Source organism: Oryzias latipes, chromosome 12 (assembly GCF_002234675.1).
Source record: "Oryzias latipes chromosome 12, ASM223467v1".
In the NCBI taxonomy this organism is placed as follows: domain Eukaryota; kingdom Metazoa; phylum Chordata; class Actinopteri; order Beloniformes; family Adrianichthyidae; genus Oryzias; species Oryzias latipes.
Window position 1 is genome coordinate 17,929,903 of NC_019870.2, and position 18,809 is coordinate 17,948,711.

At 43.4% G+C, this 18,809-nt stretch overlaps 2 protein-coding genes and 1 long non-coding RNA gene across 3 annotated transcripts; 2 read left to right on the forward strand and 1 right to left on the reverse strand.

Annotated features, from left to right (window-relative positions):
• Positions 1-65: 65 nt before the first annotated feature.
• Positions 66-4,102, forward strand: LOC110016089. Its single transcript, XR_002291364.2, has 2 exons — positions 66-3,813; positions 3,894-4,102. It is a non-coding gene; the product is annotated as an uncharacterized LOC110016089 (long non-coding RNA).
• A 2,300-nt stretch (positions 4,103-6,402) lies between these two features.
• On the forward strand, positions 6,403-9,006 carry LOC101156421 (neurofilament light polypeptide). Its single transcript, XM_004074984.3, has 4 exons — positions 6,403-7,513; positions 7,587-7,711; positions 7,863-8,200; positions 8,273-9,006. Exons 1-4 carry the CDS (start codon positions 6,467-6,469, stop codon positions 8,749-8,751), a joined length of 1,989 nt encoding a protein of 662 aa, XP_004075032.1. The 5' UTR covers positions 6,403-6,466; the 3' UTR covers positions 8,752-9,006.
• A 4,657-nt stretch (positions 9,007-13,663) lies between these two features.
• nefm (neurofilament medium) lies at positions 13,664-17,875 on the reverse strand. The gene is made up of 3 exons (XM_004074985.3): positions 16,624-17,875; positions 15,940-16,064; positions 13,664-15,864 (listed from the first exon to the last, which is right to left on the reverse strand). The coding sequence occupies exons 1-3, from the start codon at positions 17,677-17,679 to the stop codon at positions 14,448-14,450; spliced, it is 2,598 nt and encodes an 865-aa protein (XP_004075033.1). The 5' UTR covers positions 17,680-17,875; the 3' UTR covers positions 13,664-14,447.
• Positions 17,876-18,809: the final 934 nt, after the last annotated feature.

Consider the following 18,809-nt stretch of genomic DNA (forward strand, 5'->3'; position numbering starts at 1 on the left):
ATAGCAGACAGGCCTCTTTACTTTCCTCCTGTGAGAGCCTCTCACTCTCTGATGGGCATAAGATGCAGACCAATCCACTCAAACCTCTGTTGGGACGGTGGGACAGGCTGGAAGGGCAAAGGTCAGGGATCCACCAAAATAGCACATGACTTTTAAACTGAGATCTCTGAAACAAAAGTGTAAAGAGGCACTTCTGAGTGAAATGAGGAGCCACATCGTTGCTGAGGAAGCTCATATAGAGTATATTTGATAAAATATTAAATATAATCAGTGCAACAAAGGAGCTTTCACGTTCTCACTTAGTTGCAACACCTGATTGGAGTAAATTCTTACTTTTTTAAATTTACACACATGAACATATTCCTAAAACAAAGTTTGACAGGATAAACTCCCTTTATAGCTTATTTAAAGATTGACCAGATCTCAAAAACCATGATTTAAACTACAAAGTGTAATTAAATATTCTTACCTCTAGATGTTGCTCTAGTGTTACACACCCAAGTCAAATTTTACTTTTATTTTTTTTACAAACATACATCTTTGCACATTGCTTTCAATCCCTTGACGCCTTAAGTTATTTCCATTTCTATTGTGGCTCTTCGGCTTTGAAAAAACAAAAGAAATCATTCAAATTTTTAAAAATAACTTTGTAGTTTTGGTTAATGTGCTTTAGTTTGTTAGGTTAGTGGTGTTTTTTGTTGGAATAAACTCAAGAATTCTAAAATTAAAGAGTTGGATTTACAGTATAAAAAAAAAAAATTGGGATTCTGCGCTAGTGTTTTCTTTTTAATAGTAAAAGGAGAAAGAGGACAAAAGCGCATCATAGACATAATAATAGAAAACTCCCTGTTTTGACAGAGGATGTACTGTGTTTTATTTTGAAAGGATCTTGTACATGCTGCTGTCAAAAGAAAAATTAAATTAAATTTATTGAAGGAACAATATTACAGTGTTATAATTAAATTATTGTGCATATAAAAGTAAAAAAAAAAAAAAAAAGAGAATAGGTAGAATAGCCATAAAAGCATAAATAAAGTTTGTTTTTCTAAACGGTGGGGTGGGTTCTTGCTGAGTTTGATTTAGACAGAAACTGGGCCAAATGGCTTTTTTAGTGTTAAAGGTCTCAGACTCCTGGTCTAGGGCATCGGAGTGAACATTTATAAAACTTATACTTAGTTTCACTCACTCTACAGATATTTGAAGTATGTTTTATCGTGTCCTATTTTCCTTTTAATGTACTGTATATTTTCAAAAAAAGATGTCATCATAAAAAAAAATGTCACTTCTGTCACTGCTTTCAATTAGTGGCTAAATTAAAGCAGCAGAAGTAGTTTGATGCATATTTGCATCAATAGGCGTTAAATTAAGACTGATGTCTAGTTTTAGTTTTGTTAAATAGAAAAGATCAAAGTGCAGCTCTTTAATTAAAACTTTGGCAAAAACTCAATAAAATATTAATTACATTTAAAGCTTTAAGTTAAAATGATGAATATTCTTTTTAGTACCACCTGACTGAAACTGGGCTGCAAAGTACAGTTTTCCAGAGGAGAAAAGAACGAATTTTAAATTTAATGCAGAACGTTTTTGATTAAATTTCAAGTAAACTCAAACTCGATTTAAAGTTTTAATATAGACTTTATGTGTTAGTGTTGTATAACAGAAGAATTTGTTGCATTGTTGTGGAAAAGCTTGTTGAAACCAGAAGTTTACATACAGCACATAAAACACATTTTTTAAAAAGTAAAATGTAAACTTTTCCTGTTTTAGGTCAATTACAATTAACTAAATTATTTCTATTTGCTATATGTCAGAATAATGAGACTAGTTTTTTTTAGACAAGTTTTTATTACTTTTATCAAAGTAAAAAGTTTACATGCGGTTAGATCACTATGCCTTCAAACAATTTGGGAAACCCCATATGGTGAGGTAATCTTTTGGAAGCTTCTAATACGTTATTGACAGCATTTGAGTTTATTAGAAACACACCTGTGGATGGATATATATTACAGCACATTTGAAACACACTTGCTTGTTTGTAAGACATCATGGGACATTCAAAAGAAATCAGTCAAGACATAAGGCAGACAATTTGCACAAGTCTGGTTCTTCCATGGGTGCCATTTCCAGACTGTATGCAAGTATTAACATCAGGTGAACGTCCAGTCATCGTATTGCTCAGAAAGGATTTGGGTTCTGTGTCCCAGAGATGAACATACTTCGGTCCGATATGTCCAGAACAACCCAAGGACGAAGACAAAAGATATTGTGCAGATGATGGCTGAAGGTGGTGAGAATGCGTCATTATCAACAGTGAAACTGGTACAGTACTGTAAGGTACAGACACGGGCTTACAGGCTACTCTGCCAGGAAGAAGCCTTTACTCCTAAAGAAATATAGAAAAGCCAGATTAAAGGTTGCTAATGCAAACACGGATAAAGACTTTAATTTTTGGAGAAATGATCTTATGTTTGGAGGAAAAATGGGGAAGCTGGCAGGCCTCTGAACACTTCACTATTTAGTGCATTTCACAAAGTTGATGGTATCAGGAGGAAGTAACAATGTGTGTAAATATTGATGCAACGTTTGAAGACATCAGCCATGAAGTTGAATTTTAGGCACAAATGGACAAATGGACCCAAGGCATACTGCCAAACTGGTTACAAAGTGGCTTAAGGATAACAAAGTCAATGTTTTGGAGTGGCTATCACAAAGCCTGGATCTAAATCCTATTGAACATTTATAGTCAGAGCTGAATAGGCGTGTACAGGCAAGGCAAACTACAAATTTGGCTCAGTTACACCAGCTCTGTCAGGAGGAATGGGTCAAAATCTTGTGAGAAGCTTGTGGAAGGATTTCCAAGTCGTTTGACCCAAGTGCTGCAGTTTAAAGGCAATAGTACCAAATACTACCAAATACTATAGTACTAAATACTAATTATATGAATTTTGACTTTGATAAAAGGAAGAAAAACTTGTCTAAAAAAACCTGTAGTCTCATTATTCTGACATCTAGAAAATAGAAATAATTTTGTTGATTACAATTGACCTAAAAAAGGAAAAGTTTACTTTTATTTCATGTCTGACGGTGGTGTAACTTCTGGTTTTAACAGTATGCCCTAAAGAGCTGGTGACATGTCTAACTCTGGAGATCAAATCAAGTACTGGCATATTGACAAAATCATTTTAAACTTTTTGAATCCTTGTATAAGACTTCAAAAAAAATTTCTTTCCAAACATTTCCATTAAGACCTTGCACTACTAATTTATGCCACCTTTCCTTACATCATTATTTTTTCATTATTTAATTTTAGTATTATTTATTTATTTTTCTCTTGTGAGCTGAGGAAATTAAATTGTGTAAGCTCTTTTTTGTTATACACGCCAGACTGGAAATAATGTTTTGCTGTGATGTTTTTAAAAATCACATGTTATTTTTATTTCTTTTTTTAAGACTAAAATATACTGCAAAAAATATTAATTTGAAAAACCAGCTAATTTTACAAGCAAAAATGGAGAGTCAAATTAGCAGTGTAATCTGACTTTCTTTTTTTAAATAAAGTTTCAAACAATATTTAAATCTTTTAGGTATAGGGTGAAATATTAGGTTCTTAAATTATATTAATATAAAAATAATAGATTTATTAAATTCTAAAGTGTTATAAGTGTCATGGTGCCTCTGTCAGACTCCTCCCCCTCCCAGCTCTGCTCTGCTCTGCTCCAGACTCACCAGCTGTGACTACTCATCTCATCAGCTACCTGCTCTACATAAGGAGACCCAGCTCCAGCATTCTTCGCCAGTTTGTTAACCCTGATGGTGCCTAGTCTCCCTAAGCGCTACGTCTGGCTCCCCTTGCCTCGTACCTCGCTAACCTTGCCTTGTCTTCTGTGCCTCAGGTTTACCTCATGCCACGAGTGTCACCTGAGTCTGACACCACCTCGAGCAGCAGCTTCATTCTACTCATGCTGACGCTTCCCACCTTCAAGAGCCTCAGCTTCCGTGCTCCTCAAGATCTCCAGCCACGCCCCTTTACCAAGAGCTCAAGCCACGCTTACCCACAACACTGCTTGGACCAGCAAAGAAAATAAACTTTCTACTTACCAACCACTTGCCTGTCTCCTCCTTCCGGGTTTCAGCATCTGGGTCCGTCTCGTGTTTTTATCATGACAATAAGTAATGTAATAAGATTCTTAACTAAAATAACATCTTGAAAACTAAGCTATGCTTAAATATTTTTCAATACATTTTGGCAGATTTAATCCTCAGTTTGCTGATAATTGAGTTCCATGAATATTATTGCTCCTTTTGCGTTTACGTATCATCATACTTACACCCCCCCGCTTCACTTTAAGGTTACACTCTTTGTCAAGGTGACGATTTTAAGATCCTGCTAGTGTGCTTTGATCTCAATAATGCTTCCACTATAAATTAGATTTATTTTCCTGCATCTTTAGTCAATTTAATCATACTTTGTGCCAAAGGACAAAAGACGAGAGATTTTCTTGGACATCATCCAATGAGATTGAAGCTCAACAAGTAGTGTCCTCCAGAATGCCTCATCTGTCCTGAAGATGTAATTTACTCAGATAAGCTGTGCCAAGTTTGAAAGCTCCAGGGTTTTTTTGTTGTGCACTTTGCGCATCTTAAGTGTCATCGAATGGATTTTGAATGAAATACAAACTTTTTAAAAGGTTACTTAGAGGTGCTGCCAATTTTGAATCCTTTGTTTTAGAGTTTTTTTTTTTTATCCCTCTTAGTCCCATAAACGCACTAACAGGCTTATTGGAAACATAATCCAACATAAAGCTCTGTAAGCATTTGTCTGCCAAAAATGACCCTTGTGCAGATTGTTAGACTGCTGTTAAAGGGGAAAAAGTGTACACAGGGGAGTTTGTGTGATCACGGCGGTTCCGATGACTCAGCCTGCAGCACAGTTCACACCGCTCTGCATCGTTGAGGATTTTCCACCTCTCACCACCCGCCTCACTTCTGTTTGGGGTACGGCGCTGCCCGTGAGCATTGCAGGCCCCTGCTGCAAAGGTTCGGCAGCACACAAAAAGCCTAAACGCAGACTGCAAATCACACAAAGTAGCACAAGTGTGCACGAGCCTTGCTGCACACCGCAACAGCAAAGCTGCTTTACTATTAATGTGTGTGGAAAAGCAAGCCTTGAGACACTGCAAGCCTGCAGAGATTCATATACAGTAGGAGTCGAATAAAAGAAAACGCCTGTCAGCAGCTGGATGAACTGCAGGGATGTTTATGCTGCAGATCAGGAGTTATCATCATGAAACTGGAGACAAAAGTTTGACCAGAAACAGGATATACTCTTCATTCGTTAATCCAAATTGTTGATGGTAAATTGCAATAACAGTGCATCCTTTCTCTCATCATTTTACAGGAAACACATAAACAACTGAAATCCACACGCGTTTCTATTGCTTGATGCAAACTGCAACAACAGGCCCCCTAATAAGAAAACAATTCTCAAAATTAGAAAAATAATGTCTTTAACCCTTGTGCTATCCTAGGCACTTTAACATTGGGAGTTGGGTCATCTAGACCCACTAGACAGTGCACTGAACCTTTATTCTTCAATCATTTGAGAACCTCACTGGTGTCCATGGATTAAATGAAATCTTTCCACCTTTATCCACCTTTGTCATGGTAGGGAGAACACGTCAATGCAAGGGTGGGGTCATCTAAGAAAGCACAGGGGTTAAATAAGCAATAAATCTGCCAGTGGGGTTAAGAAAAATAGTCTCACCAAGAATTCTTATTTTAAGAAAGAAATTCTAGTCACTAAGACATATTCTCTTTAATATTTTGATTTTAAAAGACTTTTTGGTTGTTGCCAAAAATAAAAATAGTTTTCTTAAAACAAGTGTGTTTAACTTTCTTAAGATTCTGTATTTACAGTGTCGTTTTAAGGATCACTGAGGTCATGACTGCAGCTGTAATTCTGTTCTCCACCAGGAGATGATGTGCTAAGTCACCACTGTTAGATGAGAACACCCTCTTCCTCCTCTTCCTCCTCCTCCTCCTCCTCCACCCTGCACTAAAATTAGCTCAGTGAGTTTTCTTTTTGTCCTTTGGATATTATTCCATGACAACCTGCATTTGTTTGCAGCATTGTTATATAAAATAGACTCAAATTCTACTCAATAATAAGTTTTTAGTAGTATTTTACTGTCTTTGCTTATTTATTGGCAAATAAAGTTGATTTTTTTTCCTGTTTTTCTGCCTCAAAGTTGATTATTTCTTTTATTAGACCTCCTGTACATCTCCTCATGCCTCCTTTCTAGTTTTGCATCATTGCGGTGTAAGCCTCGAGAAGCTGCATTGTCAGAGTTTGGAGAATGCGCCTGCGTCAGACCCTCCTGCCCTGCTATAAAAGCACAGGCTGCAGCAGCAGCAGCAGGCAGTCTAGCTTCAGCCTGAGCCTGTCCCACACCTCCAGAAGTCAGCCATGAGTAGCCTCGGATATGACCCCTACTACTCCTCCTCGTTGTACAAACGCTGGTATGAGCCTCCCCCTCGTGTGGCGCCGACCAGAGGGAGGACCCACGCCAACTACTCTTCTTATGCGACCCCTCTAGCCTCGTCCCGTCTGCAGTACTCCTCTCCCAGCCGGGTGCTGTTCTCCTCCTACCCCTCCTCACCAGTGTCTTCCCTGGAGCTGGAGCTCAGCCAGGCGGCCCACATCAGCTCAGAGTTTCGGGCTGTACGCACACAAGAGCGTAGCCAGCTGCAGGACCTCAACGACCGCTTTGCGGGGTTCATCGAGAGAGTGCGGGAGCTGGAGCAGCAGAATCGGGCTTTGCAGGCAGAGCTGCTGCTGCTGAGGCAGAGGCACGCAGAGCCGTCCCGCCTCAGAGCGCTCTATGAGCAGGAGGCCAGGTCCCTGAGGGCAGCTGTGGAGGAAGCCAGGATAGAGCACCAGGCTGTGCTGAGCCAGAGGGAGAAGCTGGAGCAGACCCTGAGGGTGATGCAGGGTCAGTATGAGGAGGAGATGTTGGCTCGGGAAGAGGCAGAAGGGAGGCTGATGGAGGCCCGTCGTGACGCCGACCAAGCTGCTTTGGCTAAAGCTGAGCAGGAGAAGAGCGTTGACATCCTCCTGGAGGAGCTCGCCTTCTTGAAGAGGATCCACGAAGGGGAGGTGGCCGAACTGCAGGCTCAGGTCCAGCTAGGTGTCCAGGTGGCTGTGGAGTCTGAAGCCGCCGCTCCAGACCTCTCTGGGGCTCTCAGAGATATCCGGTCCCAGTACGAGAGGCTGGCAGCGAGGAACACGCAGGCAGCAGAGGAGTGGTTCAAAGGGAAGATCGGCTCCCTGACGGAAACCGTCGCCCAGCACAGCAACGCCATGAGGAGCTCCAAAGATAAAGCAGGAGAGTACCGGCGCCAGCTGCAGACCCGCATCCTGGAGATCGACGCATGCAGAGGCCTCAACGAGTCCCTGGAGAAGCAGCTGCACGAGATAGAAGAGAGGCAGAGTGCTGAGATTGCTGCTATGCAGGTCTGTAAATGTACCGTTGATGCATGGATTGAAAACTCATCTATCCTTTGACTAACGATGGATGTGTGTTAAGAACACCATTGCAGAGCTGGAAGGAGAACTGAGAGGCACCAAACAGGAAATGGCTCGCTACCTGAAGGAGTACCAGGACCTTCTGAATGTCAAAATGGCTCTGGACATTGAGATTGCTGCATACAGGTGACAAGTCAAGCAGACAAAGCTGAAAAACGATTAATGTGGAAGAAATATTTTTCCGTTTATTTACTTTGTTATCGTGTTTGTTGAATTCTGCAGGAAGTGATCCAAATTTAAGCTAAGCTTTTAACATCTGTTTGTTCTTTGTTTGCAGGAAGCTTCTGGAAGGCGAAGAGTCCCGCTTCAACGTGGGAATGGCCGTCGGGGGTCCATCCCTGTACGGCCACGGCTTCGCAGCTCCCTCCTTCGGTCGGCCCCTCTTGTCCAGCCTGAGCTCTGGAACCTCCTACCTGATGACCTCACGTCTCCTCAGCTCCAGCACCACTGAGGGAATCATCTCTGCCAGCCATGCCCTGCAAGCAGAGGCCAGCCCACCTGAAGAAGAGGAAGAGGAGGAAGAGGTCAAGGAGGAGGAAGACGAGGAGAAAGAGGAGGAAGATAAGGAGAAAGAAGAGGAAGAGAGGGTAGAAGGAGAAGCTAAAGATGAGACAGGTAAGATTATTTTTCTAATCTAAAAAATAAATTCGCTGACAGACAATAAAAGAAGTTTGACATTTTGTAAAGGTGGTGAAGAGGAGGAGGAGGCAGAGGTGGCTGAAGGAAAAGAAGGGGGAGATGAAAAAGAGGAGGTGGAAGTCAAATCAGAGGAAGCTGAAGATGAAGGAGAAAAAGATGAAGAGGTGAAAACAGAAGATGCCGAAGAAAAAGGAGAATCAGAAAAGGTGGAGGTGAAAACACAGGATGCTGAAGAAAAAGGAGAATCAGAAAAGGAGGAGGGGAAAACAGAAGATGCTGAAGAAAAAGGAGAAACAGAGAAAGCTGATGCAGAAGGTGCAGTAAAGCAAGAGAAGGAGGAAGCTAAAAAAAGCGATGAGAAAGATGACAAAAGAGATGGCGCGAAGGAAGAAAAAGTCAGCGACCAAAGCGTTAAGGAGCCAACCCCGAAAGGGGAGGACAAAGGTGACAAACCCAAAGGAAAGGACGAAGAAAAACCAGCCAAAACAGAGCCTGCTGAAAAGAAAAGCACAAAAGACCAAAAGTGACTTTAGCAAAGTTCGGTCCAGCCTGGCAAAAACCACAGCTTGATAATCGGCGCTGTCAAGTCTGCTTGTTAACACGGTGCTCAGCGAGGCAGTCCAATAACCAATTACAGCAACAAATCCAGGTTAACTGCTTGCCGATAACCAGATCAATCCAAAAGGGTCCCATTGCACATTTCCTGGTGACTAATGTCTTTAATTGCTGAATAAAAGAGTGTGTGTGAGTTCTGAGTGCTCAAATAAATGAATTTAAAATCATGTCACTATTTCTGAGTCTTTTGATTAAAAATTTTAATTAAATGTGTTTGGGTGACAGCAATGGTTTGCTACATTTCAACAATGGTTGAAAATTTAAAGCTGAATATCTTATAAAAGGAGAATTGTCTCAATTGTCAGTTTTTCTAATACTTTGAATATGTCTGAATTCACCTCCTACTCCCTAAAGACTACAACACAATATAGTGCTAGACTATTAGTACCCTGGATTTGAAAAGCATTCAGACACCATGCTAACTCTTTTTTTTTTTTTCCATTCATCTTCTAAACCCCTTTTGTCCCTTTCGGGGTCACGGGGCTGCTGGAGCCTATCCCAGCCACTTGTGGGCGAAGGCAGGGGACACCCTGGACAGGTCGCCAGTCTGTCGTAGAGCCACAACACAGCCATGCAAACTCACATTCACACTTATGGACAATTTAGAGTAACCAATTAACCTATGAAGCATGTTTTTGGACAGTGGGAGTAAGTCAGAGTCCCCAGAGAAAACTCACACATGCACGGGGAGAACATGCGCTAACTAACCACTGTGCCACCGTGCAGCCCTTTTTTTTTTTAAACGACAAATGTAACGCCACAGATTTCCTGAAGTAAAGAAAAAAACGTAAGTAATACCAATTTTACCAAGACTATTTAAGAATCCACCATGTTCTGCTAGGTTCAAAGTCAATGCATTGTGGTCTATATTAGCCAATCTGGTGAGAATCAATGCAAACTCGTTTTTCGCAGAAACTTCTGGGAAAATCTCCAGGGACAAACTCTATTAATCAGAGATTTTCTCAAAATAGTTTTTATTTTCAAAATAGAGACATTCAGGGAAAAAAGTTTAAACGCTTATCCTTTTTACTAGTCAGAAAAAGGGGGAGAGTCATAAAGATCTACCATTTTGCTTGTTTTCTAACTAAGATTTCTGTAGTTGCTGCTAACTACACTATATTACCAAAAGTATTGGCTCTCCCACCCAAGTGATCAGAATCAGGTGTTCTAATCACTTGGCCTGGCCACAGGTGGATAAAATTAAGCACTCAGGTATGCAGACTGTTTTTAAATAACATTTGTAAAAGAATGGGCTTTTTTCACCAGCTCAGTGAATTCCAGCATGGGACTGCCATTGGATGCCACCTGTGCAACAAATCCAGTTGTGAAATGTTCTTGTTCCTAAACAGGACTCTAGAGTGCGACTGGAGTTTTCAGTGGTGCACCTAAAAAATAAAAAATCCATGGTCGCACCAGGGTGCCAAACCCTTCTGTGTGGAAAGAAAACAGACATAATCTCCACAACTCAGAAAGTTTCATTCCTGTATAACAGATGTATAACACCTATGCAGGTGTAACACAACTTAAATGAGACTTAAATGAGAATGATGTTTATTTTTAATTTTTTTAGTTTATTGGGCTGAATGGTGGAGCAGTGGTTAGTGCTCTTGCCTCACAACAAGAAGGCCCCCGGGCCCCCTGGCTGGGGGACCCAGTGTGTAGTTTGCATGTTCTCCCAGTGCATGCGTGGGTTTTCTCCAGCTTCCTCCCACCGTTCAAAGACATGCTTCATAGTTTAATTGGTTACTCTAAATTGTCCTTAGTTGTGCATGGGTGTGTGATTGTGGCGCTGTCCAAGATGTCCCCTGTCTTTGCCCGCTAGTGGCTGGGATAGGCTCCAGCAGCCCCGTGACCCTGAAAGAGTTGAAACAGATTAGAAGATCAATTAGTGTTTTTGTTTAAGAGAATGTTCATTTGAGTCATTCAGTTTGGGTCAGTGGGCTAGCACCCTTTGCACTCCAACCCGATCCCAGCGGCAGTTGGAGCGGGAAAGAAAACTCTGTTAAAATTCTTTAACATCAGAGCTATAGCACCAATGTTTATAATCTTTCAACAACCGTAACTTTTCAACTGTAATTCCAGCAGGTTCTGAAGCAGAGAAAAGCACTGATAAGCAGCACCGCATGGTGGTGAAGTGTTTACATAATCAACGTCCATCACCGGGTACTGCTGTGGGGAAAAGCGGCTTTGTGCCACAGCGCTCTACATTAGTAAAGTGTTGCATATCGGTGCACAACCAAAAAGAAAAGCCGCTTTTCTTTGTGTCAGCTGATTCATGGGAATCATGTGAAGGATGGAAGATATACAGAATGTCAAAACCTATGTTACATGTGTCGCTGCTACATTATGGCAGTTAAAAGATTAACTACGATGGCTCTGAAGTTCAAATCACATCCAAAAAACATTATAAAGATCACGAAAGATCACAAAAATTAAAAAAGCATTAGAAATCAAAGCAAAAATGTTCCCAAAAAAAGATGAAAAAGGAAAAAAAAAAAAAGAAATAGGAAATGTTTGGGAAAAAAAGTAATTTTCAGAAATCAAAATGACTTGTTTGTCATGGTGCCTCTCAGACTCCTCCCCCTCCAGCTCTGCCTGCTCTTCTCATCCTGATTACCACCAGCTGACTCCACTCACATCATCTTCTCTGCCTCTTAAAAGGAGACCCAACGCCACAGTTCAACGCCAGTTTGTTGCCCCTTATGGTGACTATCGCTGGTCTAAGTTATGCTCTGTTGCTATGACCTTTGCTTCGGTCTCGCTCTAACTTTATGCTCCTTGTCCCAGGATCGCCAACCTACCTCGAGTGAAGTCAGCGTGGACCTTCCACTTAGCCACTCAAGCAACCTGAAGACCTCACGGCTCTCGCTAACCTTATCCAGCCACGCCACAAGTCATGTTCAAGTCCGGACCGCTTCCAGCCTAGATCAATCTCACCTCAGGAGAAATAATTAAACACTTCTTACCTGAAAACTCACCTGTCTTCGTTCTGGGTTACAGCATCTGAGTTCCACCCACCTGCAGTGTCATGACATTGTTAAAATAAAGGAAGTTAAGAAGAAACATCACTGATCAGATTATGATGTTTGTCCGTCATTTTAACAAAGTTATTTGGCACCTTAAACACAAAAACATGAATGTTAATGCAGACCCAAACAGTGCTGCTGCTTTCAAAGAATATTTTAATTCTGGACATACCTATGATGTCATTCTGGATATGCTCTGTACTAATGACAAAGGATTATACTTTTTTTTTTTTTTGTTTAAATTTCACCTCAGGGAAGTAATTTAAAGTCCCACACCGACTATATTTTGATCTACTTTAAAAGCTTTCCCAGTGGTACTTTAATAATTAAGCTGTATTTAGCCAAAAAATTAAACTAAAACCTGTGTCATTTTCTAGGACATATGTCCTGCAAAGCGGCAGAAGTTATTAGAAATTCAACTGAGTTGTGGTGTGGAAGTAACCCTGATATTCCATGAAATCTTTGTTGACATGCTCTCCTGCTAGCTTACAACCCCTCATTATCCCCTACCTGACATTAGTGATGCAACCAAAAATGAAGCAAAGAGGTCACCAACTTTCTGCACAGACAATTCCTACAGAGCTCCAAACTTCATGTGACCTTCAGATTAGTCCAAGTACAGAACACAGAGAGCTTCATGGAATGGGTTTCCATGACCGAGCAGCTGCATTCAAGCCACACATCACCAAGTGCAACACAAAGTGTTGGATGCAGAGGTGTAAAGCACACCGCCACTGGACTCTAGAGCAGTGGAGACGCATCCTCCGGATTGATGAATCACACTTTTCCATCTGGTAATCTATTGGATGAGTCTGGGTTTGGAGGTTGACAGGAGAACGGTGCATTTCTGACTGCATTGTGCTGAATGGAAGATTTGGTGGAGGTGGAGTTATGGTGTGGGGTTGTTTTTCAGGATTTGGGGTTGGCCCCTGAGTTCCAGTGAAAAGAACTCTGAATACTTCAGGATACCAAAACATTTTGGACAATTCCCTGCTCCCAACCTTGATGGAACAGTTTGGAGCAGGCCCCTTCATCTTCCAACATAACTGTGCAGAGTTCACAAAGCAAGGTCCATAAAGACATGGATGAAAGAGTCTGGTGTGGATGAACTTGACTGGCCTGCACAGAGTCCTGACCTGAACCCGATAGAACACCTTTGGGATGAATTAGAGTGGAGAATGAGAGCCAGGCCTTCTCCACCAACATCAGTGTGTGACCTCACCAATGCACTTTTGGAAGAATGGTCAGAAATTCCTATAAACACACTCCTCAACCTTATGGACAGCCTTCCCAGAAGAGTTAAAGCTGTAACAGAAGCAAAAGATGGACCAACACCATATTGAGCTCTAAGTAATGGGAAGGCACTTCAGTTCATATGTGAGTCAAGTCACTTGAAAAACTGGAACTACAGAAAAATATGAAAAATTAGATTATGAAAAACATGAAAAAAAGGGCAATAATTATTTTTCTGACAACTATAATGATTGAGTACCAGCTGTTTATTTCTTAATAGAAGTCTGTGGGATTTGAGCTTTTTGGAGTCAGCAGATACTTCCTGATCCCATCCAAATTTCACATACAATCAATGTTTTGGGCTCAACCTGCCATTTGGTGCAAAAACATCCAAAACAATACATGGCAAGTTACTTATCTGACCTGTTTTCCTACTTAAATAAAAGCCAGCAGTTTTACTGGTATTAATGTTATAATATATGATAGTGTAAGCTGCTAATAGGTTATATGGATGTTTTTGGTAAAGATTATCTAAACGTGAGATTAGCAAAAACAACAAGAAACAATCATTTCATAGCTTTCTTTATTGAGCAAATGCTGCTGGGAAATTCTTCACAATGGGAAAAGTCATGGGACTGCAAACAGTAGCACCTTGTGTATTAATCATTAAACTGATGTCAATCCTATGCAAGAATGCATGTTTCTATGCGTTTACAGTAAGAGATTTTCGTTGTTGTTGGTTTGTTTCACTCAGGTAAACAGAAGGGGAAAAAGCGTGTTTAAGGCGAGGTGGAGTACTGTGAGCTTTGATAAGCTTTGATGCCTTCAGGTTCAGGCTGCTTCAGGTTGCGTGTTCCGTGTTTCTGTCTTTATCATATGTATTCATAGTTCGCGTTGATTTATTTTGGCTCAGATTATATTTTCAATCGTCAAGTAAGGCTTTTCAGTAGAATGCATGTCGGCCCCCCTTTGGCATTGTCTCAAAACCCCCTCATTTCCATTCCAACCACAGTGCATTTGTTTACATAAGTCCTCTTTTTACAGATAGGAAGGGAAAATGACTCCCCCCTTCTCTGAGCTAGCATGCAGACTCCCTCCCTCCCACCATGGAGCTCCCCCCATGAAGAGCAGAAAGTAAGTAAAGGAGGGTAAAATGCCTCAGTCACTTGCTCCGTCTGCAGCGAAGCTTTCACTCATGCATGTTTGAAGCATTTAGGTTTGTTTTCGAGAATGCTCGTCTTTATTAAGTCGCTCTAGCTGTATGATTTTCTTTGATTTCTGGGTTGATTGCTTGTCATGTGCTCTCCTCTTGCGGGCCCCCTCCCCCATCCCTCCTTCCCCGAGGCCTCTCAGTCTCCCTCTGTCACCTGCTTGACGGACTGGGTGGAGTGCTTCTCCGTCTTCTTGGTGGAGACCAGCTTCTCCTGCAGCTCTTCCTCCACCTCCTTGACACTTTCTGTCACCGTGACCGACTTGGTGACGTGCTTGGAGCCGTCCTCCCCGGTGGTGATTGTCTCCACAGTTTTGGTGATCACCACTTTCTGGCTGCCGTCCTCCTTGACGGGACTCTCGTCCACGCCGTTGGCGATCACGCCGGTGTCTTTTTCCTCGTCTTTCTTCTCTTTTTCTTCTGGGCTGCTCTTGTCAAGGTCGCCGTTCATGGCAGCATCTTTCTTTTCTACTGGTTTTTCTTCTTTGGAGTCACTCTTGGTCTCTGACTTTTCTTCCTTAGAAGCCTCTGGCTTGCTGGTCTCTGTTATAGGAGATTCGGCTTTTGGGGACGCAGTCTTGGGTGAGCCTTCTTTAGGAGACTCTGCCTTTGGAGAAGTAGGTTTTGGAGATTCAGCTTTAGGGGAACTTGGCTTTGGGGATTCAGATTTGGGAGATCCAGGTTTTGGAGATTCAGCTTTAAGGGAACTTGGCTTTGGGGAGTCAGATTTGGGTGATCCAGGCTTTGGGGATTCAGATTTAGGTGATCCAGGCTTTGATCCTTCCTTTTTCTCCTCAGGCTTTGCAGCTTCTGACTTTGCTGCAGTGTTTTCCACTTTATCTTCTGCTTTTTCACTTTTTTCTTTCTGCTCATCTTCTTTTTTGTCCTTGTCTGCATCATCTTTGTCCTCTTTCTCATCTTCACTTTTAGATGCTTTGTCACTGCCTGCATCTTCATCCTTATCACCTCCTGCCTCATCCACTCCAGCCTCCTCCTCCTCCTCTCCTCCACTTCCCTCCTTTTCCCCAGGAGAAGCTTTAGACTCTGGTGCTTTGGAGGAAAGGACTGTCTCCTCAACTTCCTCCTCCCCTTCTTCTCCCTGTTCTCCATCGTCATCACCTCCTTCTGCATCATCTCCCTTGTCTTCCTCATCTTCTTCTTCCCCTTTCTCTTCCTCTCCCTTGTCCCCCTCCTCACCTGCATCCCCTTCATCTTCTCCATCCTCTTCCATGGCAGGTTCACTCGCGCTGACTTCAGCTTTACTGGCTACAACTTCCTCTTCCTCCCCTCCCTCTTTTCTGTCTTCCTCCTCTCCTTCCTCCTCCCCCTCCCCTCCTCCGTCTTCTGCTGAGATCTCCTGTGCGATCTCCGCCAGCGACTCATCCAACTCGGCCTTATCGTCCTCCACCCTTGTTTCCTCGATGATCTCTTCCACAAACTTGTGCTGCACTTTCAGCTTGGAGACCTCAGACTTTGCCTTAGCGGTTTTCGTGGAGGAGACCGCCTGGCGGTAAGGGAAAGTGCTAAAGTGGGTCTCCTCACCTTCGAGGAGTTTCCTAAAAAGACAGAAAAACGTTTTGGTGCACTTTCAAGTAAATCTTTAAACATTTTTTTACATTCTGAAACCACACCTGTATGCAGCAATCTCAATATCCAAGGCCATCTTGACATTGAGCAGGTCCTGGTACTCCCGAAGATGACGAGCCATCTCCCACTTGGTACTCTTGAGCTCATTGTCGAGTTGGTGAATTGTTTCCTGAAAAAACACACAGCAGACATTTTGTGAAGACCCTAAACAGTCTTTAAAGTCAAAGTAAAAAAGAAAAATTCTGCAGTTAACTTTGGTTTCCAGTCTCCTGGGTGCATTTTAATATATTCTGACGCAATCCCACATCTTAGAAATGCTGAATATCTTAGCCTCCACACTGGATTTACGCGCCCCCACCCTCTCTATAAAAAAACCAACAGTGAGGTGATGCAATGACTGAACAGGCATCGACCCGAGCCTCTGACTCAGCAAGAGAGACGGAGGCAGCATACTGCAGTGTCTCCTTTTAAATGCTGGCAGCCTCCCAGCGCGTTAAAAAAAAGGCATGTCAGCGCAGCCTCCATGCGTCTTTACGCAAATTAAAAATCAGGGAATATGTCACCATTCATGTGGAGAGGTGGTGTTAAATCAAAGCTGTGTCACTGAATCTAAAACGTAATACATAAATGAAAGCACAAATATCATTATTCTGTAGGATAAAGTCTACGGAGATGCTGTTTTTGCAGCTTTATACTGCGCGTAAAGATTGCCCCCGGTGTCTCCGTACCTGGAGGCTGGCCAGGTCGCTATTGTGGCGGTCCTCGATGTCACTCAGCTGCCTCTCCAGCGAGTCTCTGGTCCCGCGCACAGACTCCAGCTCCACCGTCTTGGACTGCAGCTGGCGGCGGTAGTCTGCTATCTCATCCCGGGCGGACTTGATGGCGTCCTTGTTCTGCTCCGCAGCCTCAGTCAGCTTGGCGTAGCGGCACATGAACCAGTTCTCCACCTGCTGCAGGTTCTGGTTGGAGTGACCCTCCAGCTCGCAGCGGATCTCCCGCAGAGCCTCGGTGATATCAGCCCTCTGGAGGTCTTTCCTCTCCACGCTCACCTGAGACGCCTGAATCTGCGCAATCAGGTCGCTCACCTCCTCCTCGTGGTTGTTGCGGATGAAGGCAATCTCGTCCTGCAGCGACTGAACTTTCTTCTCTAACTCGGACTTGACCAACTCCGAGTCGGTGGTGTCCTTCTTCAGGACGCGGATGATGGCCTCGGTCTCCTCGCGGATTCGGGCTTCTTCCTCGAAGCGGTCCCTGAGCCGCTGGATGTCCTCCTCGATGTGGTCGGTGTCCAGCTGAATCTGCGCCTTGTCGTGGTGGATCTGCTCCAGCATGGAGCGCAGCTCCTGCAGCTCCTGGCCGTACAGGTCATCCAAGTTGGAGCGCGACACCTGCCGCTCCCGCAGAGCCTGGATCTCATCTTCGATCTGCTTGTTCTGCTGCTCCAGGTAGTGCACCTTATCGATGTAAACGACGAAGCGGTCATTCAGTCCCTGGAGCTGTTCTTTCTCGTTGGATCTCTTGTAGTCGCCTGAGAGCGAGTTCTGACCATAGTCGACGCTGTCGGTGGAACTAAGCACCGTGGAGCCGTACGCCCGGGACACTGGCGCGTTCAGGCTCCGTTTGTAGGACGCGGTCAGAGTGGAGCCAGGGCTTCCCCGGGACCAGGACTGGGAGCGGAAGCCGCTGGACGGGGTTCCGCTGGGGCGGCCGTAACCGTAGCTGGAAGTTCTCGTTTCCATAACTCTCCTGAAGGGGCTTCCTATCGTCTCCACCGGGTAACTCATCCAGCCAGATCACTGTGGAGGACGTGCGCAGTGATGGAAAAAAGGGGGGAAGCGTGTGTGTAAGTGGGCGTGTGCGCGCAGGAGAGGGGTGTCTGGCTTCCACAGCGACTCAGACCGCTTCTGTGCGCGCTTTATATATGTGAGCTAGTGTCATGAACACGGCGAGCCCAAGCAGTTTTGTGGCAGGCACTGATGGAAGAAGGGAGGGGAGGCACGCCCTCCGCTATGGTCCCAGGACCTGGACCACGTGGGTGGGGGTGCGGGGGTGGTGGGGTGACTTAAAGAAAACACCCACTGATCAATAGATTGATGGTTAACGGAGGAGATCTCTGTCCATGGTGCTGAAACAACATCACACCCGCAGAACTTAATTGCACCAGTGTACCTGTGGAAGGGGACGGATGTTATGGTTCAATGAGTGAAAACTAACTGACAGACAGCTGTCAATCAACGACAACAGCACTGCGATACAACTTTGTGTTTCCTTCCAAATTGGCGGAGCATGAGTCTGAGCGTTCCTGCATGTTCCTAAATCCCAAATTAAGTACTTATCACAGCTCATGGTTAGACTCTAAGGGTCCAAATGGTTGGCAAAATGTATTTGATTTTGTTTTCCTTCTTTAAAAAAATTAAAATTATTATAGATAATTATTCATGTTTTCATGAGGATGACAGTGCAATTTTATTGACATCCCTGTATTTTAGGCGAAAACAAAAGTTGTATTTAGTTTAAGTTACAAAGCACTATGCAGGATCAAATTATAAAATCACTGCACTTCTTATAATTGTATTTTAAGTTTCTTTTTTCCCGCCTTCCTAATGATGCCGTCATTACTTTCAATCCTGTGTACTTTTGACACTCATTTATTGTGTCATGACCATCTATCTGTCTGTCCGACCCACCGACCCACCTACCCACCAGACTACCCACCCAACTACCCACCTACCCACCTACCCACCTACCCACCTACCTACCTACCTACCTACCTACCTACCTACCTACCTACCTACCTACCTACCTACCTACCTACCTACCTACCTACCTACCTACCTACCTACCCACCCACCTACCTACCTACCTACCTACCTACCTACCTACCTACCTACCTACCTACCAACCTACCTACCTA